Here is a 26,284-nt window from a genome sequence, read left to right as displayed (position 1 = left end):
AGCAGAGTCTGGGGATGAAATACTTATGGGTTTAGAGTTGGCTCTTAACGTAATGTTCTGTAATATTAGTGTTTGATTGAAAATAAAACGAAGGGCTGATGAGATGGCTTGGTGGGTAGAGGTTCTAGTCACCAACCCTGATGAGTTCAATCCTGAGGACCAGCATGGTAGAAGGAGAAAACCAACTCCCATAAGATGTCCTCTGACCTCCACATCTGTGCTATGGCACACGTATTCGTGAACATATTTAATTAATCACTTAAAACAAAAAATAAAAAATAAAATTAAAAAGAAAAAAATGACAACCCATGAAAAAAAAGTAGAGGACACAAAGATACAGGGAAAAGGCTGTATAGAGAGATGTGTGATGTGGGGTGATGTAGCCACAAGCCAAAGACACCAAAGAGATCAGGGAGCCACCAGAAGCCAGGCAAATTGGGAAGAATTCTTCTCTAGAGGATTCAGAGCATTGCTGACACCTTAGTTTGGGACTTCTAACCTTCAGAACTGTGAGAGAACCAATCCCTGTTGCTTAAAAGATCATTTGTTATGAGGGCTCTAGGGAGCTACTATGAACAGCAATTCTGGCACCACCGTCAGGAGCCCACAGCATCCTCAGTTACTACAAAAACAGCTCAGATATTCCCAGAAGTCTCCCGGGTGATAAAGGTCTCACCTACTCACCCACTGAGGACCACGGTGGTAACAGGGTAGGTGGATTAAAGGATAGAGGGGAGTGAGGTGAACTGAGATCTACATTTCAGCCCTGCCCAGAAGGACTACGTGATGTTGGGCAAGTTGCTTAACTTCTCTGATCCTCAGTGTCCTCATGAACGAAACAGGGCACACGGAGGCGCCTGTATCTCACAGGATCATCAATGCTGATGCAACAAGATGATGCACAGAATGTGCTTTGCACAGCATCAGACATACAGCTAGCAACCGAAACAATGATTGGTGTAAGTGCATTTATTAAGCAATAGTGGTATTACCTAATGGGTAACAAATACACAAAGAGCTAACAATGGCGATTTCCACTATTATTATTTAAATCCAGCAAGCTGAATCACTCAGCCATGCAATAACCTGTGCCGTGAGCGGCCTCCACACCCACCACCGCTGGAGTGGCTCTTCCAGGCGGAGGTGATGCTGGAATGTCTATCCTCATTTCATGTTTTCTACGTACTTTTCCTTATCCCATCCTATGGCTCATAGTAGTCTTGTAGGATGCACAGAGTAGTCGCCGGTTTTATAGAGGTGGAAACCACGAGGCAAAACCATTGGGAGGTTTACCCAAGCTGAGGCAGGCAGCTAAGCCATGGCTGGAACCCTGGGCCAATAGAACACTCTTCTTCTGGAGCTGGGGAGGATGGCTCAGGGGTAAAAGTGTTTGCTGCGCAAGCGTAAGGATCTGAATTCAGATCTCAAGCATCCACAGACAAAAGCTAGGCATGGACGCAAGGGGGCGCTGGCAACTTCAAGGCTGGGGGCCGGTGTAGAGACAGGGAAAGAGTGGCTGAGACTTACTTGCCAGGTAGCCTAACCAAAAATCAGCAAGCTCTGGGTCAGAGTGGTAGCACACGCTGTAATCCCAGCATTGGGGAGGAGGAAACAGGAGGATCATGAGTTCAAGATCACCTTGGCTATATGGGGACTTCAGGGCCAACCTGGGCTACAGGAGACCCTATCTCCAACCAACAAACAAAAGAAATTCAAAAATTGAAAACAAGGCCGGGCAGTGGTGGCACACGCCTTTAATCCCAGCACTTGGGAGGCAGAGCCAGGTGGATCTCTGTGAGTTCGAGGCCAGCCTGGGCTACAGAGTTGAGTTCCAGGAAAGGCACAAAGCTACATAGAAAAACCCTGTCTCAAAAAACTAAAAAAAAAAAAAAAAAAAAAAAAATTGAAAACAAAAACATGTCAATAATGCATTGCACTATGATGTTGGGATGGTTGCAATAATGTAGGTCAGCTCATTACTACCTGTGGGACCTCATCATAGATTTAGTCTGTTTTTGACCAAACTGCCACACACAGCACATAGCTGTGTATGGACCACAAAGCAGCAGATATTCAACACTTCCCTCTTTATGGAAATGAGCAGGTAAGCTATAACTTACCAATTAACTACTAGAGTGCACAGAGCTTCAAAAGCCTGACCAGATCAAGCAGTAGATGAAGATTGCCACTACTGGTCCAAATGAAGAATGATACAACCCCTTGGACATGCTACCCTGAGACGCTCACCCAAGAGAGGGAACCTAGGTCCACCTAAAGACATCAAGTCCACCTCCTAACAGTGCCACTCTCTATGAGCTTATGGGGGCCAATTACATTCAAACTACCACAGTGTCCAACTTGGTAAGTTTTAGTCTATTCATATCCCTGGTGCATGTTCCTGTTCTCTGTGTGGTCCTCTCCACAGTCCTGTTTCACTGTATGCTCATGTCTCAGGCAGCTACTGATCTGTGTCTGTCATTATAGACAGTGCATTTTCTAGATTTCATACATAGGCATTTACACAGCATGGCTCTTTTGCTGTCTGACTTCTGTCACGCACATTCTTATTTTGAGGTTTATGCATGGCATTACCTGAATTAGCAGTGTACTTCCCTATTTTATTGATGGACAGTAACTCATGCATAGCAATGTCTTTAGTCTTTCATCTGTGGGTGGACATTTGGGTTGCTTCCAATTTGAGACTATTAAAATTAGAGTTGCCTGGGGCTGGAGAGATGGTTCAGCAGTTAGGAGTGCATACTGTTCCTTCTGAGGACCTCAGTTTGGTTCCTAACTCCCATGCCAAGTGTCTCACAACTACGTATAACTCCACCTCCAAAGGGATCTGATGTCTCTAGCCTCTGCATAAACATGAAAAGACACACACAAATACATAAATAAATTAAATAAATAATAAATAAAAAATTATTAAAATAATTTTTTTTTTGTTTTTTGAGATAGGTTTTTTCTGTATAGCCCTGGCTGTCCTGGAACTCACTTTGTAGACCAGGCTGACCTTGAACTCACAGAGATCTGGCCCTTTTGGCCACAGTTGACCCTCTTATTTTAAACAGACTGCAGCTTAGTCTTCTGAAGTTTTTGAACTTTAGCGCATCCACTAAAGAATTTCAGGGAAAAAAATCCTACTGATTTTTCTGGAAGTCTCCAGGGAGTGAGTAACTGTCGTGTGAATGGACTGCACCCGGCTTGAAGATGACTGGGAAGGGACTTCAGCAAACTGAAGGCCACTGGGGAACTAACTTTGCAGAAACAAACCCTGTCAACAAGTTCCTGGTTCCTTCATTAAAGCTTCCAGAGAAGGCCACACGTCACAGCAGATCCACTTGTGGCTACAGGTCCATTTCTTACTTCCAGGAGAAAAGTACCAGTGGCAGAGTACCAGAGACCTTCTTGCCTCTGACTTGAACCGCACTACAGTCAATCATGGAAAAAAGACCTCCCCAAACGTCAACGCCACCGTCCAACTGCGGAGTTCTGGTTTTGACGGCTGTCAAATTTGCTCTAGGTTTACTCCAGCTGGAGAATTTTGAAAACTTTTGATGGTTTAAAATAGAACACCACCTATGGAGCCCTTGGTTAAAAACCCCACCACTGTCGCATCCATAATTCGCCTGGGATAAGCCTTTCTCTGGAACTTTTCCTTCTTGGCTCTAGCTGCCCCATTTTCTAGTTCCTTACGGCAGAAGGTTCTTTCCTCCCTCCCTTCCCTTTTTTATAGGGGCATCTTAGCCACAGCAGCCTCACTCCTAAGCCAACACAAAGAACGAATTTCAGTATTAATTGTAGTGTGCAAATTAATTTAGTGACATATTAATTGTGTGAATTACGGTTTAATGTTTTCCAAATTTACCACACCTTGAAACTCACACTGCTTTACATGTATTTAAACAATTTTTTAAAAGTGGTTTTTAACGACAAATCATAAAACTTAGCACCTTAGCCACCTTTAAGTGTATCAGAGAATGCTGCTGCTGTCGTCACCCCAGGCTGCAGCTTGCTGGGCTCCGTTATCTCCCTAACTACAAACCATTAAAAGAAGCAAAAGGTCTTTGCCACACATTATCCCAGGATACTAAAGACGCACTTGGCTTGAACTCATAATTATTTTAAAATCAGACACAGTTTCTCTTTCTCTTTCTTTTCCAGCAACGAGAGACATTGCAAATGTTACAAAAACTGCAGCTCGCATGTGTGAGGCTGCAGGCAGTGAACACAGACTAGGATCCTCACCATGCTTTCTGGACCTGGAGTTTCTGGTTGGAAGGATGAACAGAATTATTACAAAGTCTTTGCAAGGATTTGCATGAAATAGGCTTAACATGGCGCCAAAGACAGAGAAGGTGCTGAGCAAACCCGAGCTGTTGTTGTGACTACCAATTTAAGAGCGACCCAGAGATCAGGCATCGGAGTAGTCAAGCTGCACCGCTCCACCTTCCTCGCGGGAGGCGCAAGGAAGGGGCAGGACCACCCGAAGCCCCGCCCCTACAAGCGGCGTTCAGTTGTCTGGGCAACGCGCCGCAGGGTCGCAGCTGGAGTGACGCGGGGCGTCTTACTGAAGGCTCACTGAGCACGCAAGGTTGAGAGATGGCTGAGGAGGAGTCGGAGAGCACGGCCACAGACTCCCAGACGGAGGAGAGTGGCGAGCTTCCTGTCATCCAACTGTGCGGGCTGGTGGAGGAGCTCAGGTACTGGCACCGTGGGCCTCTTGGGCCTCAGCTGCAGCCTGCAGACCACCCAGGCCTACGCCGAGCCCCGAGGGGACACAGCCCACTACGGTGGAGAAGGAGCTTCTTTGCCTGGTTACACTTGCCACTTGCCTGCTCTTGAGCTGACAAGCCACTGATGGAGCCAGGACAAGGTAGAGCGACAAGGGAGTCAGGTGGCTTGCAAAGACCGGAGAGGATTTGGTGAAGCTAGAGCTTGGTGTCTCCCCTGGTGTCCGGCAGCCACTCTCCCGAGCCACTCTACATGGTGGCCTTCTAAGCCCTTTTCCAAAGTTAGTATGATAAAAATGAAGATGGCCACTGGGTGGAAACGAAGCTGTTGAAATGGTCTAGTTGAGGCTTCACGGGCCGAATGAGGGTCTAAGCATGGAGACGGCGAGGAAGGATTGGCCCAGTGCTCTGTATTTCCCAGAGCCTGTTTTCTACCTACCACAGCAAGTGAACTGGATGCAAAGATTCCATGATGTAGTTGAGGTTCCGTGTACGATGTGTTGATATTAGACAGTATCCTGTTTCTGGCAGCCCGAATAGGTGTTGCTCCCATCCATCGAGAAACAGTTTACACCAGAATCGAGAGATTATTACTAATAGCTGCCATTTTGAGTGCCTGTCATATGCCACAGCCTTATATATGATACAGCCATCCCAGGAGGTACACACTTTCTGAAGTTTCCTTCCCTAAGGTCTTGAAGCAGAGATTCAGACTCAGGAACCTGTGGAAGGCTCTATGATTGGTGCTGAAAAGGCAGGATGTCTTGATTTTCCTCTCTTTTCCGTTAGCTTTCTGTACTGATCTCAAATTCAGGAGTTAGTTTAACAGTACACCCAGGCCTCAAGGCCAGGGTCTCTTCTGCATGTGTATTTGTGTATGTACATACAGATAGAATAGGAAGGTTTTAGGACTGGGGGTGTCGATCAGTGGGAGAGCCCTATTGGTTCAGTCCCACTACTACACACACACAGCTTAAAGTTGGGCATGGTGGCTCACACCTTTAGTGCCAGCACCAGTGAGGCAGGTGGATTTCTGTGAATTCAAGGTCAGGCTGGTCTACATTGCACAAGTTCCAGACTAGCCAGGGCTACACGGCAATGCCCTGTATCTTAGCTTCTTTTTTATTGCTGTGACCAAACACTATGACCAAGGCAACTAATAAAAGAAAGCATTTAATTTAGGGACTCATGGCTCCAGGGGGTTAGAGTTCATGATCATCATAGTGGAGAGCATGGAAGCAGGCGGCAGGCATGGCGCTGGAGCAGGAGCTAAGAGCTTCCGTTTGATCCACAAACTCAGGGTAGAGGGAATGCAGTCATTGGGAATGACATGGTCTTTGGAAACATCAAAGCTCACCTCAAATGACACACCTCCTCCTACAGGGCCACACTTCCCAATCCTTCCCAAACAGTTCCACCAGATGGAGACCAGTCATTCAAATACCCGAGCCCAAGGGGGTCATTCTCGTTCAAACTACTATACCCTGTCTCCAAACAAACACAAAAGGCACGTTTTATATATGAGAAGTAGTTGTAAAAGCCATAACCTTGGCATATACAAGATAAGCTAGATGTTTTATCTCTTGTTTAAAAACCACAGTTCAAAGACCTCTTCCGTTTATGATAAATGTCTGATGGGATTTCTAGTCTGTTGGGTGCTGCCAGTAAAAGAGCAGAGAAACAGAAGCCACCATCTGAAGATGCTGGTGGGTATAGATAGCTTCAAGAAAGCAGACATCGCTTTTACACATGAGTTAGATGATATCTGAAGATGGGACCAGCAACAACAGCCATCAATAGGACCCCAGCACTCTGAATTTTGGGGCTTGTTAGACACAATAACCAAGAGATCCAATACTCTAGTAGTACTCCACGGCCAGAAGCTGACCTCATGTCATGCACTGCTTGACACTGCCCTTAAGGGAAGATGGAGTCATTATACCCATTATGGGTGAAGAAGGGAAGGCACCAAGAAGCTGCGTGTCTTACAGAAGGCCATGTGTGGCCGATGATGGACTAATTACTGATTAGCTGGGGTGCTATTCATAGAATTCACTTAGGTACTCTGTATCTTGCAGCTATGGAAACTCCGCTCTCAGAACAGAAACAGAGATGTTTGAGAAATATTACTTTAGACTGGAACCTAGGGATTACCGAACGCCACGGTTATCAGAATTGAAAATATCATCAGCAGAATTCTCACAGGTACATAATGAAAGGTGGAAATTACTTCATCCTGTTCGCCTCCATAAATGCAGATCGTCTTGGTGTGTCGGCCTTCGGTGTGCCTTCTCGGGCCGAGTGGCCATAGGGCTTTCTCCCTGTTCTACTTTCTCATTCTTCCTTCCCTTCTAGTTCCTTTCAAGTGAGGGCGTCTCATTCACCTTGTAGTTGACTCTTCCAGAATACCTTAGTTTACGCGGAAGAATTCCTTGAAGGCTGGTATGGAAGCGCAAACCTGTAATCCCAGCACTTGAGAGGCCGAGGAAGGAAGGCCACAGAGTTTTAGGTCAGCCTAGGCTACACAGTAAGACCACGTCTCAAAACAAACAAAACCCAAGGGCTGGAACCTAGCTCGGGGATAGAGTGCTTGCCTAATAGACACAGGGCCCTGAGTTCAAACCCATTCACTGAAACAAGAAGTTTCCTTAAATGGGGAACTCAGTTTACAAGGTCTATCCAAACCAGGCATGGTTGCACATGCCTTTAATCCTGGAACCCAGGAAGCAGAGGCAAGCAAAACTCCGTGAGTTTTATGTCGCCAGCCTGGTCTACATAGTGAGTTTCAGATGAGCCAGGGATACACAGAGAGACTCTGTCTCAGAACAGTCACAAACAAGGTCTGTCCAGCCACATAAATGAGTGAAGTGTCCGTCTGCCAGATTTATCTCAAAGGGCCAATCGATGTAGGTTTTTATTCTTTGAGGATGAAACAAATTTTCTTTGAAACTCACACCTTACCTGAACCACCTTCTATGATCATTGCCTTTGAGGGCCTAGAAAATTCATGATTTTTGTCTCTTTTGCTAAACCCAGTGCTCCAGATACATTGCTCTTCCGTGTTCGTGTCGAAGCACTGAGCTCTAGGTCTTCCCTGGCCGATAGCTGGGGTGTTTCTAAAATGCTTTCCCTGGGGAGATGTGAGTGGTAACGATCCCTTCCTCCTAAGGTCCCAACACAAACCAAAGAACAAATCCACCACGGTTCACCCTGGGGACACCAGTGAGTTTATTGGGCTTATTTACAGAGCGCTCGCTGGTGACCCCAAAGCAGCTGCACTGCCAAGTCTTCATCCAGTATGCATGATGGCTCCCCGTAGCTTCCCAGGGAAGCTCCTCCTATGTCCTTCTCCCCCAGTCCTCCACAGTCTACACACTCTTGCCCCTTCTAGAGACCTCATGCAATCAAGGCAGAATTGCCTGGGAGGAGTGGCTGGAAACTCGGGTGAGGGTCCAGTGACCCTCCCTGTTCCTTCTATGAGGGAATGTCAACAGTCCACAGGCATGATTGTGATGGACTCTCCAAAGCACATGCAACTGTTCTTTTGGAGACAGTAACAGTGTGGCTCAGAGGATAGTGCGTTACAATACTGGCCCACACATTTCTACCCTCGGGATACTCTGATGTATTTCAACTCATTGTCAAACATAAGCCTTGTGATATTTAGTACAAGGCCTTAGGATGACTTGGGAAATGTCATTTCAGCCTTAATGTCCAACATCCTTTTACCATGTCTCTGGCTCTATCCAGGGCACCTTCTTGTAGGTCCCAGAGCTCATTTTGATAACTACCTAGGGCTGCTTTATCATCAATTCCTCTCTGACCCTGACTTGGTTTTGCTTGAGTTACAGTTTCGAAGTAGGCGTAAATCCAAGGCTCGCTTAGGTGACCGTGCAGGCCTCACTGTAGACCAGAAGCTTGAGCTTGTACAAAAGGAGCTGGAAGACACGAGAGAGGAAATTCGGCACATGCGGGCTAATGCAGAACGGGACCTGCAGTACCATGAGGTACCCCCTTCTCCCTGGGCTGCACCTCTCCACCTGTGGGGTGTCCACATCTTGCTGATCCTTGAGAAGAAACCCAAGGAGAATGAGACAAATGAAGGACTTACCTCTACAGAACTTACCAGTAGCTCCCCCCCCCTCTGTGTGTGTAACAATCTTTAAACTTGTTTCAATATAAAGTATCAAAAATACTCCAGCATAGAGAACTATCATCACCAACAGCACCAAGCTATGACACCATTGGCATAAAACCGCTCTCGTTCCCCGTTCCTCACTGGGATGCTAGGAAGTGAACTCTAGGCATATTGTCTCCTGCAAGTATTTTGTCATCTGTCTCTAAAATATGTTTTTTTTTTTAAAAGCATAGCCATGGGCTAGAGAGATGTCTCAGCGGTTAAGAGCACTTGTTTCTTTTGCAGAGGACCAGGATTCAATTCCCAGCACCACGTGGTAGCTCATATTGTCTATAACTCCAGCCCCTAAAGATCTGATGCCCTCTTCTGACCTTTGAAGGTACCAGGCACATGTGTGGTCTACATACATACATGCAGGCAAAGCACTCATATACATGAAAACAATAAACTAAATCAATCTTCAAGAAAATCCATAACCACAGTGACTATGCAGCCTCAAATTTTTGCAATAACTCTTTAAGAACACAAGGAGTTTAAGGTTTCAGTGAGTGAATTAGGTGCAAATGCCCACGTCAGCCTTCATATACCACATACATAGTCATGGACATGATTTCTGAGCTCCAACACAGCCTCTCCCATTAAGTCCAATAAAATCAGCCCCCCCCCCCCCCCCCGTGAATAAATAATCCTGTTTACTTGGTTTCCCATGGGATAAAATTATTAGCTTGCCTCTGACAGCCAAGCGGATCAAAATAAATACTCCTTAGCACAGGACTTGGTCTGTCCTTGAGGAAGGATGTCCTTTGTTCCAGGAATGGCCAGGAGGAGCACCACAGGTGAGGTGGAAGTCACAAGGAGGGGATGTAGGTACGAGCTTGGCAAACTCACACTAAGGAGTCCGGTTTGGGAATCAGGTCGAGTAGGGTAATGAGGCCTGAGAACCAGGCAGAGGGTTTATCCAACCTTCCATGTCTTAGAAAGCTGGATCCCACGGAAGAAAGTGAGCAGGAAAAGAACATGGTGAAAGCAGTGTGTAAGGGCTCTGGTACTCCCACATGGGAAGACTAGAGTCTGGGGAGACCCACTGAAGACGCTGTTTCCTGTTAGCAAACCAGGAGAGACTTGACTAGAATGACTTAGAGTATAGCCAGATGTCTTCTCACGCTGTCCTCTAAAGGTAGGTGTGTGTGTGTGTGTGTGTGTGTGTGTGTGTGCGTGTGTGTGTGTGTGTTTCAATGTTCAATGCAGCCCATATTTGTTAAAGAATATTTTATTTATTTTTTAAATATTTATTTATTCTTATTTTGTAGATGTGAATGTTTGCCTGCGTGTATGTCTGTGCATTCCATGCATGTCTGGTGCCCACAGAGGCCAGAAGAGGGTGTCAGGACTCCCGGAGCTGGGGTTACGGCGAGTTGTAAGCCAACATGTGGGTGCTGGAGACATGACAAGGGTTCCCTGCAGGAGCAGCCAGCTCCTAACTACTCTACCACCTCTCCAGCCCTTTATAGAACATTTTAAAAATACAGGGAAGCTAAAGGAACATTCGAAAACATGGTGCTGCCATCTCAGCAGAAGTAATTGCTACTCACACTTGGATTGGCCTCCTAGAGTTCAGATAAGTTTCTCTATACATATGAATTTCCTTTTAAGAGGTATCAAATTCTCTCATGAAGTATACCTTCTGCTTAACACTGTCTTTCTATGACATTGTACAGTTCTTCCTTATCTGCAGAGCACATGCTCAAGTTGTCCTGTGGGTTTCCAAAACCTTGGATAATGACAAACCCTATATTCTATTTTCCTCTACATACATGTAAAAAAGTTTAACTTAAACATTGGACATAGCACAAGGTTAACAGTAACTAATATAGACTGGAACAATTTTAACAATAAACCTTAATAAATTGCCAGCATCATTTATTTTGCATTTTGGGGCCTTTATTAGGTAAAACAAGGGTTGCTTGAACCCAAACACTGAAATCTGCCAGCTGCCCACGGTCAATGGATAACCCAAGTGACTACTAGTTGACTAACGGGAGGGTAGCATATATAACAGGATACACTGGATAAAAGATGACTTTGTGTCCCAGGTGAGACAGAATGGAAATTTTATCATGCTATTTAGGATGATGTACAAATTAAAACCTGAATTGGTTATTTCTTGCATTTTCTGTTTAATATCTTCAAATAGCTATTCTGCAGACACAGAAAATGCAGATAAAGAAGGACTTCTGTGCATATATATTCATTTGTAGTATCTTTTCTTCAAGTTACACACACATATAAGAATACTTTATCACCTCACTGACTAATTCATCATCTCTCTAGATTTAACGGTGACTCATGCTTTGTGTTGGATTAGCTGGAGTCTTGGTGGTACTGTGTTATTTGAGACAGGGTCTCACTTTGTAGCCCAGGCTAGCCTCAAACTCTTGACAGCCCTCTTGCCTCATCCCCTCAAGTACTTGGATCACAGACGTTTACCACCATACCCAGATTTTCCGTATCTTTTATATGGCTTGACCTTTAATGGATAAGTAATACTGCCAATATGGGGATAGTGACAGAGACCATTGGTCTTGTTTTTTGTTGGCTTGCCAGATTCTGTGGGTGCTTTAACTTCCAAGGCATGTTATAAAATAGTAGTTGTCATATAAAGGGCTTTGTACTTAAAGATATCTTTCTAAGCCCCAGAAGAAGCACCTGCACTGAGACAGAAGCAGTGGAGACTTAGGTATCCTTGAGGTGTGCTCTTGGGATTATTTGGAAACCTTTCTCTCTTGGCCGACCCTCCCAGGCTATCATCGAGGAAGTTGATATTCGATGGACTGAAGTTCAGAGAGCAGTGCACGACTTTGAAAAAGATATTATGAAAACCATATCCAAGAAGAAAGGGAGCATTCTGGCCACTCAGAAAGTGATGAAGTACATCGAGGATATGAACCGCCGGAGGGTGAGTTACTGGCAGAGCTTGGAATTAAAGAATCGATTCTTTGTTTGGTTTGGTTTTTCAAGAGAAGGTTTCTCTGTTTACCAGTCCTGGCTGTCTTGGAACTCACTCTGTAGACCAGGTTAGCCTTGAACTCATAGAGATCTGCCTGCCTCTGCCTCCCAAGTGCTAGGATTAAAGATTGTGCATGCCTTTAATCCCAGTACTCAGGATCTACACAGCGAGTTCCAAGACAACCAGGGCTATGTGGAGAGACCCTACCTCAAAAAAATAAATAAACTAAAATAAAATAAAAGATTCAGTTCTTAGGTCAATGACACAAATGACCCACGTGCTGCAGCCTCTGCTGGGGTGATCACTGCCATTGTTACCTGGCTTCCCTGACAAGACAGCAATGTCCAGGGGTCAATACACCACTCTAGAGACTGTTTCAGGGAACAGGCTGCGTAATCCCACGTGGGCAGCCACATATAGTGGAAGCCTATTGACTGTGGTTGGTTAGCACATTACCTCTGCTTGGATAGCGCTCTAACCACCAAGGTTTCTATGCCAGCTAAGACTCATCTACAGGCCAGCTACCGGCTACTTCAGAATTCAGTGTTCTGACTTCAGGAGCATACTGTGCCATGCTTCTTGTTTAGAAGAGCAGTGTGCCAGGTAGGCTGGCTGGTAGGTTCTGCCTGCATTTTCTCCTGCATGCCACCATAATACTTCCCACACATATATAAAATATGTTTTTAATCTCCGAGTGTATGTGTATATCTAAATTTTAAAAAATCATGCGTATGGTTTTTCTTTTTTGTTTGTTTGTTTGTTTTGCCTAGGTATATTTATGTGTACCATGTGCATGGCCTGGTGCTTGTGTAAGCAAAAAGAGAGCATCAGAGCTCCTGGAACTGGAATTATGAATGGTTGTGAGTCTCCATATGGGTGCTGGGAACCAAACCCAGGTCCTCCAGAGGAGCGGCCGGTACTCTTAACGCAGAGCCATCGCTCCAGCCCCCACCCCCAAAGTGTGCATTTTACATGTATGTTTTTGTTTTTGTTTTTTTCCCCCGGAGCTGAGGACCAAACCCAGGGCCTTGTGCTTGCTAGGCAAGCACTCTACCACTGAGCTAAATCCCCAACCCCTACATATGTGTTTATTAAAGCAAAAGCAAAAAGGAAACACCAGCCAAGCAGGCAGGATGAGTATCTGTAGTCTGTCCTGGTGTTTCCTCCGGTTGGTCATCTGTTTCCAGATGTGCATGTTTCCTTGAGAAAGGTGTGAACTAGTCAGGTTACTGCACAGGCTGAGACAGGTTGCTCATAGGCGCTTTTCATCTCCTTCCTATAAGGAGACGGACTCAGACTGACAGGAGAAAGGAAGGGGAATGGGGTGGGGAGAGTATGCTTTCAATTGCAGAGATTTTGTAGCCTGTTAACTTTGGACCCTGGGGTCAGTTGAGCAGGGTTCTTAATCCTAACACGCTATGAATGGTAAACATTTGCAGCCTACCATGTGAACAAAAGACCCAAGAGTCCCAAGAGTGTATTATCAGTAAAGTCCGCTGCAGTAGCACCACACCCAAATAATACCAAAAATGGAGAAGCACTGGAACCCTGGCACCAAGCCAACCCAGTTTCCTCTGCCTCTTGGCTTCTGGTGAAAGGGCCTCTCGGCACCTGTTTGGGCAGAGTTAAGAGGGCTGAAAAGAAGTGACTGAGCTGGGCGGTGGTGGCGCACGCCTTTAATCCCAGCACTCGGGAGGCAGAGCCAGGCGGATCTCTGTGAGTTCGAGGCCAGCCTGGACTACCAAGTGAGTTCCAGGAAAGGCGCAAAGCTACACAGAGAAACCCTGTCTCGAAAAACCAAAAAAAAAAAAAAAAAAAAGAAGTGACTGAATGCTAGAGCTCAAGGTCTGGTTTGTAGGCCCAGATTAGTTATTCAGAGCAACAGTGGTAAAGATGAGTAATTGATTAAAATATGCTTTTTTTTAAGGATAATATGAAGGATAAATTATGTTTGAAAAATGTTTCTCTCAAAGTTCAGAAGAAAAAGATGCTTTTACAATTGAGACAGGTAGGTGAGTTTTTTTCCTTTCTTTTTTAAAAGGTAGTCCAAGTGCTCTCCCCACCCATGAGCCCGCCCACCCCTGAGAAATACTCCTGTCCTAGTCACTGGGGTCTTTGAACAGGTTGTTTTACACAGTAGTAGAACTTTGCAGTTGTTAGTGATGTAGAGGTCTTAAGAAGGGGAGATGTTCTGGCTTCATTTCTGCTGCTATGATAAAATATCCTGAGAAAAAGAAACTTAGGGTAGAAAGGATATTTTTCAGTTTGTAGTTCCAGGTTACGGTCCATCACTGTGGAGAAGTGGCAGGGACGTCCAACAGTTCGTCACATCACATCCACAGCCAAGAGCAGAGAAAGATGAATACATACATGCTTGCTTGCTTGTTTCTTTATGCTCACCTGGATTGCTGTACTCTAAATGCAGTTTAGGATCCTCTGCCTAGGGGATGATACTACCCACAGTGGGCTGAACTTTCCCACATCAATTAATCTAGTTAAGACTCCCCCACAGGCCAGCCCAAGGTAGACACACCCTGTTGAGACAGTCTTCCCAAGTGATTCTAGGGTGTGTCAATTGGACAGTTAAAGCTAACCCACACAGTAGATGATCTTGGGTTACCTGGCTGTACCCAACACCACTTTCCTCCTTATGAGAGAAAGGAAAGAGGGTGAGAGGAAATATAATAAGCAGGGGTCATGAGCCAAGGAATACAGGCAACTTCCAGAAGCTGGAAAGAACAAGGAAGTTCTTACCAAGAGCCCCCAAGGAATGCAGCACTGATAGCATTGTGATTTTAGCCCCAAACCTACTCAGTCCCCAGAATGGGGAAGTAATACATCTGCCTGCATGGGTTAAGACACTAGGTTTGTAGCACTCTGTGGCAGCAACCAGAAGAAACCAACGTAGCTACTGGGCAGGCAACTTCGAGGCTTTCTGTAGACAGAATTGGCCTAAATTTGAGTCTTAGGACACACATGTGGCTCTTTGAGGGATGTGGCTGAGTGGTATCATTTTACTGTGCAATCAGCAGATGACTTCAAGGGCTCCCAGTTAAAGGCAGGAGGGCTGAATCTGGAACATGACCTATGGCTTCATCATTTCCCTTCCCAGTGTTTTTACCATTATACCAAATATGGGTGCTGAAGACATGTGCATCAGAGGTAGCCGTGGACAGTGATATGGGACTGGACAGGGCAATGTTCATGTCGGGCAACTATTTCTGGGTTGACTCAGGATCCAGAAAGACCTCGGCAGGCTGGAGCAGCCCTAATGTGACTAAGGAGAAATGCAAGACTCCCAGAATATCTCAGGCACAGGCTTAGATGCAGAGTCTGTGACAATTAGCAGGGTCCTGGGCTGTCCTAGAAACATGAACCAAACCAGGAGGGACTCCCTGCTCTGCGCTTCCCGGTGCAGTCTCGCCGGTGGGAACTCCACACTTGAAAGAAGCAAGATGTGGCGGTGGTGTGACATGGCAAGATGGAGCGTGACTATCTGTGCTTAGGGCTGCCGTGGAAAGGTGGAGCCAGTGAGGCCTAGAAGAAGGAACACTGCCCAGGGGCTGCCTGCAGATGGTGAGCTCCCTGGTCTCCAGGGCTTCATTGCAGGCTCAGGCACCATGACGAGGGACTTGAAGTAATCGTCTGTGGATGACCTTTAACCTATACGCCGTTGCTGCACAGAGATGACAGACGTGTGAGCCCTATCCCTAAGCACACAGGCTAATGGAGCGTAGAGTCCTGAGAGGAGGGCAAACACAACTCTGTTTAAAGGGTTGCCCCGGGTACAAAAAACAGGTTATGCGGTGTTGCTGGGTGAGCGGTATCTGGATTTAAGGAAATTGTGGCACTTGGGAGGGAGCAGCAACCCTGGGGCTTAATGCAGCTCAGGAGACTGCAGAGGTGGGAACTATAGCAACAACCAACAAGAGGGCATGGGCCTGGCCAGGAAGTAGGGGCACAGTTCAGAGAGGGACCCCATATACATGCCTACAAAAATGTTGACTCAAACAAGGGGAAATTATGGGCAACCTTTTGTGGGTTTCCAGGTTTAAAAGTTAAATTCATTTATTTGCTTTTGAGACAAAGTCTTGCCACATAGCCTACTATGATTGCTTCAATCTTGAAGTCCTCCTGCCTCAGCCTCCCAAATGCTGGGATTACAGGGCTATGCCACCAAGGCCAGATTAAAAGTGACTTTGAAATGGCCTGCTTTTCAGGCTGCCTTCATAGCTGTGTCCAAGGACCATTTCCCTGAGTGCAGTCTCCCCGTCCCGGCCCTAGAGCTTCTGTGTGCGGCGTCCCTCCCTTTCACACTGCTGTGTCGCCGTCTTTGGCTTCTCTGTGATGTGTAGGTCCCTTGAGTCTGGAGGCCTTGTGTTAACTTCAATAGCCAGCCCCAGTGCCGACCACCCTGCTAACGCCAGGAGGTTTTCAGTGGACAGTGGCAGACCTCCGAAATCTCGCCAGATTGCGGGACAGGAGCTTAAGCTAACGGTCACACCTGACCTTGCCTCTGCTCTTCTTTGTGAATCACAGAAGGAGGAGGTGGGCGAGGCCCTGCACGATGTTGACTTTCAGCAGTTGAAAATCGAGAACGCTCAGTTTTTAGAGACGATTGAAGCAAGGAATCAAGAACTGATCCAGCTGAAGCTGGCCTCTGGGAACACCCTGCAGGTCCTCAACACCTACAAAGTAAGGCCCACCCCAGGGCCAGGCGCCCTGCCAGGCTTCCTACATCCACCTGCCCCACCTCAGGGAGGGCCCTGTGCGCATAAGCGGTTCACCCAGGTTGTAGGTGTGTCCTGTTGTCCCCGACTTCTCTTAACTTGGCAAAGCCTGGTCTCATAAAATCCCCAGAGTGCTCTCACAGTCCTCGCTGCCCACGAGGCCCACCTGGGAGCCTTTTCCTTTGGAAAACATGTCTGTGCTCCAGTCCCACCATGACTGGTTGAATTAGGAGGTGAGGGCCCATGGATCTGGCTTTGTTTTGAATTCCCTGGGCAATTTTTATGTACAGTGTTTGAAAGTGAACCACATTAGGGCCCTGTTTAATTGAGGGATGCATTCAGCGCTCCACTTAAAACAGTCTCAGCCATAAATCAGAAAACTACTAAATGATTTATCATCTGAATGCAACACTTTGGGGAGAGAGAAGAGGCACTATTAATAATTAAGCAGGGACTATGGGTATGAATAGGGCCTATCCCCAGCAGACCAAGCCATCTGGTCACCCTGTGAGTGATAAAGTATCATAGTGGCCAGCGAGATGAGTGAGTATGTCTCATCCCCCATCCTGCGAGCTAAGAATGGCTTTCACATGTAGTTGAATGATGGAGGACATTGTCAAACCAACTCAGAAAAACTGAGCTGTCTTCTATAAAGTTATATATATTTATATATATATATATGATGTAGTAGATAGATATCATCATAAATATTTATATAAATAATACACACACATATATATATATATATATATCATCCTTTTATTTTCTGTGTGCATGTGTGTGCTTGTGGGCAAGTATGCCATGGCATACATGTGGAGATCAGAGGGCAGGTTACAAGAGCCAGCTCTCGCCTGCCGTGTGGGTTGCAGGGCTCAAACCCAGGTTGTCAGGCATGGTGGCAAGCAGGTCTACCTGCAGCTCCACCTCCCCAGCCCTATTCTAAGGTGTTACTCCAGTTATTATGCTTTTACTTTCACTTACAGGACTCTGGAGACTTTCTCTTGTTAGCAGGAGTAACTTGATAGCGTGTAAAATTTTGCCTCTGGTCCTGCAAAGCTGAAAATATTTACTATTTGGCCCTTCACAGAATGAGTTTGCTGGCTCTTGGCCTTGTTCCTAGGACAATGGTGGCTGTAGCGTAGGTGGCTTACATGTGAGCTTCATTTGGCCCACAAAAATGTGATTAACAATGTGAATTTATAGCTAGGCGTGGCACCATTTGTCCATTAATTCCTGCACTTGGGAATAGGGGTGGGAAGGGCAGTTTGGGCAACATTGAGAGACTTTGCCTCCAAACAAACAAAACCTCTCAAAAGTCCTCCACAAAAAAGAAAAGCAAAGTGAATTTGAATGTGTTAGATCAGACTTATGTTTGCTCAACATTTTTTTTTTTCGAGACAGGGTTTCTCTGTGTAGCTTTGCGCCTTTCCTGGAACTCGCTTTGTAGACCAGGCTGCCTTTGAACTCACAGAGATCCGCCTGCCTCTGCCTCCCGAGTGCTGGAATTAAAGGCGTGTGCCACCACCGCCCGGCTTCAACATTTTTCTTTACAAAACCAAAACCAAAACAAAACAAAAAACAAACAAAAAACAAAAACAAAACTAAAGCAAAGATACTGAGATTTTGTTAAGAGTCAAGTCATATAAATAAGAGCCAGAGGGAGCTGCTAGCCCAGTGTGTGTCGCTCTCAACCTCCTTCATCCCACACAGAGCATGAAGAGCTACGGAGCCAGCATTCTGAAGCACATGTGTGACTGTCCACATTTGGCTTATGCCATCTGAACAATTACTTCAAGATGAGACCAGTCAGGTGACTTCCGGCCCTCGATGCCTGGCTAGCTGCTCACGCTGGGCCTTGACCTTATCTCATGGAGGCAGTTCGGTGGCCCGGGGCCTGCCTTGACTTGTGGGATTTGGGCAGTGGAGCCGCGGTTTCACTGGTGAAGCTGCCAGGTTACAGAACCTGGGCTCCATGGGCTGGGTCTGAAGTCACAGTATAGACCACTGGCAAATGGGAGCCGCGGCACGGTGGGCCAGTCGGAATGCCGCCTGTTAGCCTGTTGCATGAGAAGATGAGCAAAGGTGGAGCTGAAAAGATGCTCCGTGGGAGCCTGAGGGTGGGCCCAAGTCAGGAACTGAGGGGGAAGCTATCTTGCTGCCTTCTCCCAGGTCCCAATTTCTCAGCTCTTGTAGGGGACATGGAGGCAGAACAGTAGTGGCTCGGGGAGTCTGACGCCACTGGGACTGGATGTGGCTCTACTAGGGGAGTGGCGATGTTTCCTCCGGTATAGGTGCTTCAGCTGCCAGAGGCAAGGTCCACGTCTCTGGATGGAGTTTTGCGTGAGACCATGCAGTGAGCCCGGCAGCAGAAAACAAGGCTTGCCCAGAGCAGGTGCTCAGTGAATAGCAGCTAACCGGTGCAGTTTGGCTGTGGTTTTGGTGGTCATGGGCGGGTGAAAGCAGGGCCATTTGGCACACATATCAAACAACCAAGTATGAGACCTTGTTGAAAACATTCAGATTAACTCCCCTTTGTTGGCAAAAGTAACAATGCCCATGCATGCCGGGTACAGGGCCAAACGCTCAAGGCACAGCTCTGAGACCATACAGGCAGGCACACTGTCTTCTCTCCTGTGACTTTCCGAAGAGAGCCTGAGTGTGAATGGTGCTGGTGTTTTCTCTGACTGGTGGGTCCAGCAGGGAGGGTATAAGTTCATGACTACAGCTGCCATGAATCACCCTTGACAGACTTAAGTGACTTGGTGCCCTGAGGAGGATAGAATTCTAAGAAGTCCCCAGCCCCACTCACAGGAGCACACCCCATGTAATGCAAATCCAGACTGGGAATTTGATGGCTCAGGGCATGGAGTCATTTCTGTGATGCAACTATGTGGCCAGGTAGACACTAAGATGAGGAGGTGTCCAAGAGACCTGATTCATCTCATGAGCCCATCGAAAGCAGATTTTCTTTGCAAAAAGAAGTCATAGATAGGAAGCATAAGTGAAATTTGGGGCCAAAACTCCATTACTGCTTTGAAGATAGAGGAGGCTTCATTGAAGGAATCTTAGGTGGCCTCTAGGAATTGAATGAACTGCTGACAGCCAGGAAGAAAACCCCTTAGTGCCATGCCTTCAAGGAAATAACCAGCAACCACTGGGCTTAAGAGAGGTCCTTGAGGGCTGGAGAGATGGCTCAGCGGTTAAGAGCACTGACTGTTCTCCCAGAGGTCCTGAGTTCAATTCCCAGCACCCACATGGTGGCTCACAACCATCTGTAATGAGATCTGACACCCTCTTCTGTGTACATAATAAATAAATAAATAAATAAATAAATAAATAAATAAATAAATAAATAAATAGAGAGATGTCCTTGAGACCCAGACACAAGCCATGGGCCTGGCCAACTCCTAGATTTCAGCCTGGTGGGCCCATGGGCAGAGAAGGCAGCTGCATTGTGCCCAGACCACTGCTCTGGGTAAACAGAGACAAGAAGTGGCTGTTTAAGCACAGACTCTGAAGTGCTTTGCTAACCTGGAAAGCTGGGTCTGTCTTTTCTGTAGTGACCTCAAGTGACTGACATTGCCACTGAGTGTCACTCGTGTGGTTTGCATCCCTTTACCCAGCAGAGCACAGCCCATCTGTCCCCCGCTGCTTCTCAAAGTTGAGCAAATGTCTGCCCTGCTCTTCTTCACCCCCACCTGAATGGCTGGCTTGTGGTAAAGCCCTGTCCAAACGCTGACCCCGTCTCTGCACCTCATAGCCGACCCTCTTATCCTCACACAGGGCAGGGAATAGGAAGTGAGCAAGGCCTGGAAGAACCAGAGTGAATGGTTCCTGGGTGCCTAAGGTCGGCCAGGCAGGTGGCTCCAGGCTGCTCTACTTTATCTAAGTTTTGATGTTCTGGGGCAATGTCCCTGCGTCCTCCCCCTTCCACTCCGTGATTGCCTCTTCCGGTGACACTTTCCTTCCCCGACACTTTCCTTGCCCTCCCTTCCTTCTTCACAGAGCCAAGTGTGATTTTATCTTTCTCTGTCCTCATTTCTGTTGCAGGACACCCCACCCCCGACACACCTACTGGGTGCCCATTGGCACAGTCTACCGTGTGCCCATTGGTACAGGTGCAGTCTTGGAATTCTTTCTGCCATGATTTTCGGGCTCCCGACCTCCTTTGTCATTGGTTGTGGGTCATCTTCCTGGAGGCCAGGCCTAGAAAGTTTCACTAACCAGTGCCTGGGGTGGGGTGGGTCAGCTCTCAGGGTGTGCCTACTCCTCAGCCAGGCAGAGCACGTTCCAGCATTTTTAGAGACTTCCTGGCAGGGTAGGGCTCAGGGAGAGGGTTCCAGAGATCAAGCTAAGCATCAGGGGCCTGGGGGAACTGAAGGGCAGCTAATGACGAGAGCATCCATGAGGCAGTTCCATAGACTTCCCTGACACCAGCAGGCCCAGCTCCTTTAGGCAGGGGTGTGTAGTGGAGCTCAGAAGCTGAGGAATCACACTGCCTCCGTTCAAATCCTGGCTCCCTTACTTTTAAGTGGGGAGAGGGTTTGAACATGCCTCCTGTGGGGGTTCCTCTCTCCGCATCCTCATGAGGTAGTCATGGCAGCTATTGAGTGACCTGTACCTGTCAGACACGATGCTCTGCTCTCTACCAGGATATCCCCTCACAACCTGGCAAGGTGACCATATCAGTGCAAGAGAAGTTTGGCTGCATGAAGTTTCTCCTAAGAACTAGTGGGGCAAGAGTTGAGTCCTCTTGTCGGACTTTCTGCATCTCCAGCAGACGCCAAGGTCCCAAGGTCCCTCCTCTCTCCCCAGGCAGTTCTGAGACACCAGATCTGGACCCTTTGGGAAGGGCAGTCCCCAGTTGATAGGAATCTGTGTAGATGGAACGGATGGCCTCACTGTGGTCTCCCCTCCTCACAGTCCCGAGAGCTCCTCTTAGCATGTGCCATTCTGGTGTGTTTCAGAACAAGCTTCATCGGGCAATGGATATATACAACAATCTGGACAAGGAGATCTTGCAGAGAAATGAGCTACTTGGGAAAATTGAAAAAGAAACCATACAAGCAGAGGAGGTAGGGGGCACAGTGTGCCATTTCTGAAGTTTGCCCCCTTTTGTCCGCAAGGTCACTGTCCACCAAGACCCCCCGATCCTTGGTTGTTAACCTAGAGAAGAAGCCCAGACCACAAAAATCCAAACAGCTGTGAGTCATGAAAGCAGACACTGGATTTAGAGCTCAGTAATGTTACATTTACTGCTGGGTGAGGTTCTAGGGTCTGCGCACAAAGAAAACAGTCCACAGCACATGCCGGAATACAACCTCCAGAGTTCTAAAGGTCTGTGTCTATGACCTTTTCAAAAATACATAACGTGTACTGGTGTAATTGAGACAAAACGCACAGTGTTTTATATAAAGGATAGAGATGAAGCATAGCAGTCCTTGGATGCTCAGCATGAGCAGACTGTAGCAGAGATTGAAGGACTGTGACTTCTGGCCAGTCAGAGCTCACTCCAAGGCCAACAGTCAGTGTTTGGAATGGTGGGCGGAGTCAGGAAAGCTGCCTGCACATCAACTTTGCGTGCCCTGAGAACATGTAGCTGAATGTATGTAACTGTACACTAGGGTGTTATCTAAAGAGGAACCTTCAAGCAGGGTAGAGGAGTTCCTCCAATGGCCTCCTGGGCAGGACTGGCCTCAGTTCATGTCTGCTGGCTTCTAGTCTCAATGCATTTTAGTGAGACAGGACTGTTTTCACACATGTCAAATAAGGCCAGGCCCTTATGATGGTGACTAGATGGGTCTACCTGTAACAATGCTTTGTCAGCTTCTAAGCCATATGTATTATTAGCGTCATGGTTTTGAGTGGATCTGAAGTGTCACCGGGAGTATATGTGACCCGAAGCTGATCACAGTAGCCACAACACCACAGGATTGCCATGTCAGACTGTGCTGTCATCCACCTCCTGTGCTTGGAGGAGAACCACCTCCTGCAGAAAGCCCGGCCTCAGGACAGAGTGACAGGTGGCAAAGCTGAAGTTCCCAGCTAGGCATCATGTTTTCGCTTGGATTAGATCACCGTGAAAACTTGAAGTCCTCATTTTGAAGTCCTGGCAGTCTTGATTAGTACATTTTAGTTTTCTCATTAACTTCTGTTTTTCAGTGCTGGGAACTGAACCCAGGGCTTTACATGTGTTATACAAGGGTTACCCTCCTAGCCTGTCTGAGATTCTTTTCTGTTCCTGTGATAAAACACCATGACCAAGGCAACTTATAAAAGAAAATATTTAATTTAGGGCTTATGATTTAGAGGGTGAGAGTCCATGATGGTGGAGCAAAGGCCCAGTGGCAGGAACAGCTGAGAGATTACATCTTGATCTGAAAATTGCAGGGGTGGCGGGGGGCGGGGGGAGAGACAGACAGACAGACCCTGGGAATGGTATGAGTCTTGAAACCTCAAAGCCTGCCCCAGTGACATACCTCCTCCAATAAGACCACACCTCCTAATCCTTCCCAGTTTCACCAACTGGAGGCCAGATAGTCTAATATATGCACCTATGGGTCCATTCTCATTCAAACCATCACATGACCCTTTGTTAACTTTTTTTTTTCTTTTGCTTTGAAACAGGGTCTCACTGTGTAGCCCTGGTTGGCCTGGAATTCCTTGTGTAGACCAGCTGGCCTCAAACTCACAGAGATGTGCCTGCCTCTGTGTCCTGAGTTCTAGGATTAAAGGTGTGTTACTACCATGCCTGGCCCCCTTATTAACTTGTTTTTGTTTTTATTTTTTGAGATAGGGTTTTTATGTGTAGTCCTGTCTGTCCGGGAATTCACTCTGTAGACCAGGCTAGGCTCAAACTCACAGAGATCTGCCTGCCTCTGCCTCCTGGGTGCTGGGATTAAAGGTGTGCGCCACCACCTCCCCAGCCTCTCCCTTTGTTTTTAATAGCACACTGAGTCCACTGACCAATACACTCCTAGGTGTGGGGTCGTCCCCTGGAGTGTGGACCTACCAGGAGCTACACTAGTTCTCACGACCCTAGAAGCCATCAGCTCTTACAGCTCCTCAGTTAGAGCTGAAGGCTCATGAGCCCAAGCCTCCAGGCTGGAAGAATGACTGGCGTGATTTCCTGAAGGGCTTGTGCAGGCAACCACAGGTCCTGTGAGTTGATGGATGCAGTACCCCGATCATGTCCAGCAGTCATCGTTTGGCCCCGGCCTTCCTGACGTGTGACTCTTACAGTCTTTCTGCCCCTCTTCCATGATGGTCCCCGAGCCTTGGGTATGGAGGGGATGTAGACGTTCCCTCTGTGGTCTGGCATTCCACCCACACCTATTTTCTGTACTTTACACTCTGTGCTTTCCTAGGTGGTTCCGAGGGTTGAACTCAGGTCGTCGTATTTGCCTGGAAAACACTTTTGCCCGCTGGACCACCGTACTGGCCCCTTCTGTACGTTCTCATCAACACATCACTATCTTTTTAATGGCCGTCCAAGTTGGTGTGAAGTCGTGTGTCTTATTACGGTTTTTATTTGAAATTCCCTGGTGACTAATGACACAGAGCACCTTTTCCTGCTTGCGGCCACTTGCCTGTTACTTTGGAGAAATGTCCTGTCATGTCCTTCGCTTCATTTTTAGTTGAGTTTTCTTTAAAAATTGAGTTGTAAGAATTCTTTGCATATCCTCGACAGTCTCTTATCACATCTGTTATTCTGTAGTATTTCTTTCATTTTCATTGTTTTTATTTTATGTACATGAGTGTTTTGTCTGCATATATGTCTGTGCGCCATGTACCTGCCTGGTGCCCAGAGAAGATAGAAGAGGGAGTGGGTCCCGGAAGTAGTTACAGATGGTTGTGAGCCGCCATGTCGGTGCTGGGAGCCCAGGTCCGCGGGAGAGCAGCCAGTGCTCCGGACCACTGAGCTCTCTCTCCAGCCTTCTTTCAACTCTCTCTCTCTCTCTTTTTTTTTAAACTTTTATTGATTCTTTGTGGATTTCACATCATGCATTGGATCCCACTTATCTCCCCGTCCCCTCTCAGATGCCCTCTGCCCTTGCAACCTCCCCTCAAACAAAATCAAATTTTTTTTAAAGAAAAAGTAAAAACCAAGCAAAACAAAGAACCAAAACCAAAATAAAAATAACAAAAGCAAAAAGAAGAATCTCGTCTTGGAAGCTGTAATGTTGCTCTGTGAGTCACCGTTTACCCTTTTGTCCATTCATCTTTACTTGCAAGTGTTCATTGCTGTGAGTCATTGGTCTGGTTCGAGGCCTCTGGCTTCTGCTACGCTATCAGTGCTGGGCTCTCTCTGTTCTTTCAACTTCTTAATGGTATTGTTTACAGCACAGGACTTCAAATTTTAGGTGAAATTCAATTCGTTTTTCTTTCATACTGTGTTGTGAGGCTGAAGGCGCTAAGAAGCCCTGCCTAGCGAGGCACGGTGAAGATCTGCCCTGCTCTTCTCAAGTTTTAGAGCCTGATTCTTTTTTCTTTCTTTTCTTTCTTTTTTTTTTTTTTTTTTTTTTTTTGGTGTTTTCGAGATAGGGTTTCTCTGTCTTGGATCTTTGGTCTGTAGACCAGACCTCGAACTCATGGAGATCTGCCTGGCTCTGCCTCCCGAGTGCTGGGATTAAAGGCATGCACCACCACCACCCAGCTAAAGCCTGATTCTTACGTCTAAGTTTTGAGATAATTTTTTAAATGGTATGAGGAGAGGATTCAAGAGCTGATGGAAAAGAGATAAGGTTTGATCGTAAAACTTATGCTGTTAACGTGTTTGACCACTTGTGATATCCTTGTTACTTTCCGTGGATTTGAGTTGCCATCTGAAATTACTTCTCTCTCAAGTCGGCTCTCTTTCCACCTATGTGCTTTGTACTGTCACTGTTCAAATACGTTACGCGTTCCTTTTATGGGGCATAGGCTGCAAACACAGTTTTATGTGTGTTTCCTATGTGCTTGCGTTAGTCAGTTAAGAGATCTGTGACCAGGATTGATAACGACTCACATATTATCTGTTTTAATGAGGACTTCCGGTCCCTCTGCTGTCATTGTTTTGCCTGTGCAATTTCCTTTAGTATTTATTGTAAGGCAGGCATGCTAGATCTCTCTGGGTTTTCCTTAATGTAGGAATCTTTTTATTACTCCTTCATTTAAAAAATAGCTCCAGCCGGGTGGTGGCGGTGCACGCCTTTAATTCCAGCACTCGAGAGGCAGAGACAGGCCTCTGTGAGTTCGAGACCAGCCTGGTCTACTAAGCGAGCTCCAGGACAGGCACCAAAACACCACAGAGAAACCCTGTCTCAAAAAAAAAAAAAAGAAATAGCCCCAATGCTAGACGTAGTGGTGCATGCCTTTAATCCTAGCACGCAGGAGGCAGACAGGCAGATCTTATGAGTCAGAGGCCAGCCTGGTCTACATAGACAGTTCCAGGACCGCCAGGACTACATAGAGAGATCCTGTCTTAAAACAAAACAACAACAAAAAAGAAATAGCCCTTTATTTTATAAATTTCGTATTTATGGGAAAATCAAGATATTATCCTTTATATCCCATATTCGCTTTCTCCTATTTTAACATTTAGTATCCATGTTTGTTGCACTTACCGAACAATATCGGTTCATTATTATTGACTAAAGCCCGTGTTTTTATATACACTTCCTTTGTTTTTGCC

At 46.6% G+C, this 26,284-nt stretch overlaps 1 protein-coding gene across 5 annotated transcripts in view; it reads left to right on the top strand.

The window, feature by feature from the left end:
• The first annotated feature begins 4,514 nt into the window (after positions 1-4,514).
• The window catches only part of Ccdc113 (coiled-coil domain containing 113), a 28,469-nt gene continuing 6,699 nt past the window's right edge, over positions 4,515-26,284 (top strand). Inside the window, exons 1-7 of one of the 5 annotated variants that reach the window (XM_052728590.1) lie at positions 4,516-4,706; positions 6,815-6,941; positions 8,588-8,743; positions 11,675-11,830; positions 13,809-13,889; positions 16,421-16,576; positions 21,579-21,686. In XM_052728590.1, coding sequence (XP_052584550.1) covers positions 4,606-4,706; positions 6,815-6,941; positions 8,588-8,743; positions 11,675-11,830; positions 13,809-13,889; positions 16,421-16,576; positions 21,579-21,686 — 885 coding nt within the window. In that variant the 5' untranslated portion in view covers positions 4,516-4,605. Of the gene's footprint in view, positions 4,880-6,814; positions 6,942-8,587; positions 8,744-11,674; positions 11,831-13,808; positions 13,890-16,420; positions 16,577-21,578; positions 21,687-26,284 lie in introns of all 5 variants that reach the window. The other 4 variants (XM_052728592.1, XM_052728591.1, XM_052728593.1 and 1 more) reach the window with 4 other exon arrangements.

Source organism: Peromyscus californicus, unplaced genomic scaffold, assembly GCF_007827085.1.
Source record: "Peromyscus californicus insignis strain IS unplaced genomic scaffold, ASM782708v3 Scaffold_8__1_contigs__length_139910024, whole genome shotgun sequence".
In the NCBI taxonomy this organism is placed as follows: Eukaryota; Metazoa; Chordata; class Mammalia; order Rodentia; family Cricetidae; genus Peromyscus; species Peromyscus californicus.
This window is presented reverse-complemented; position numbering and strand designations above follow the sequence as displayed.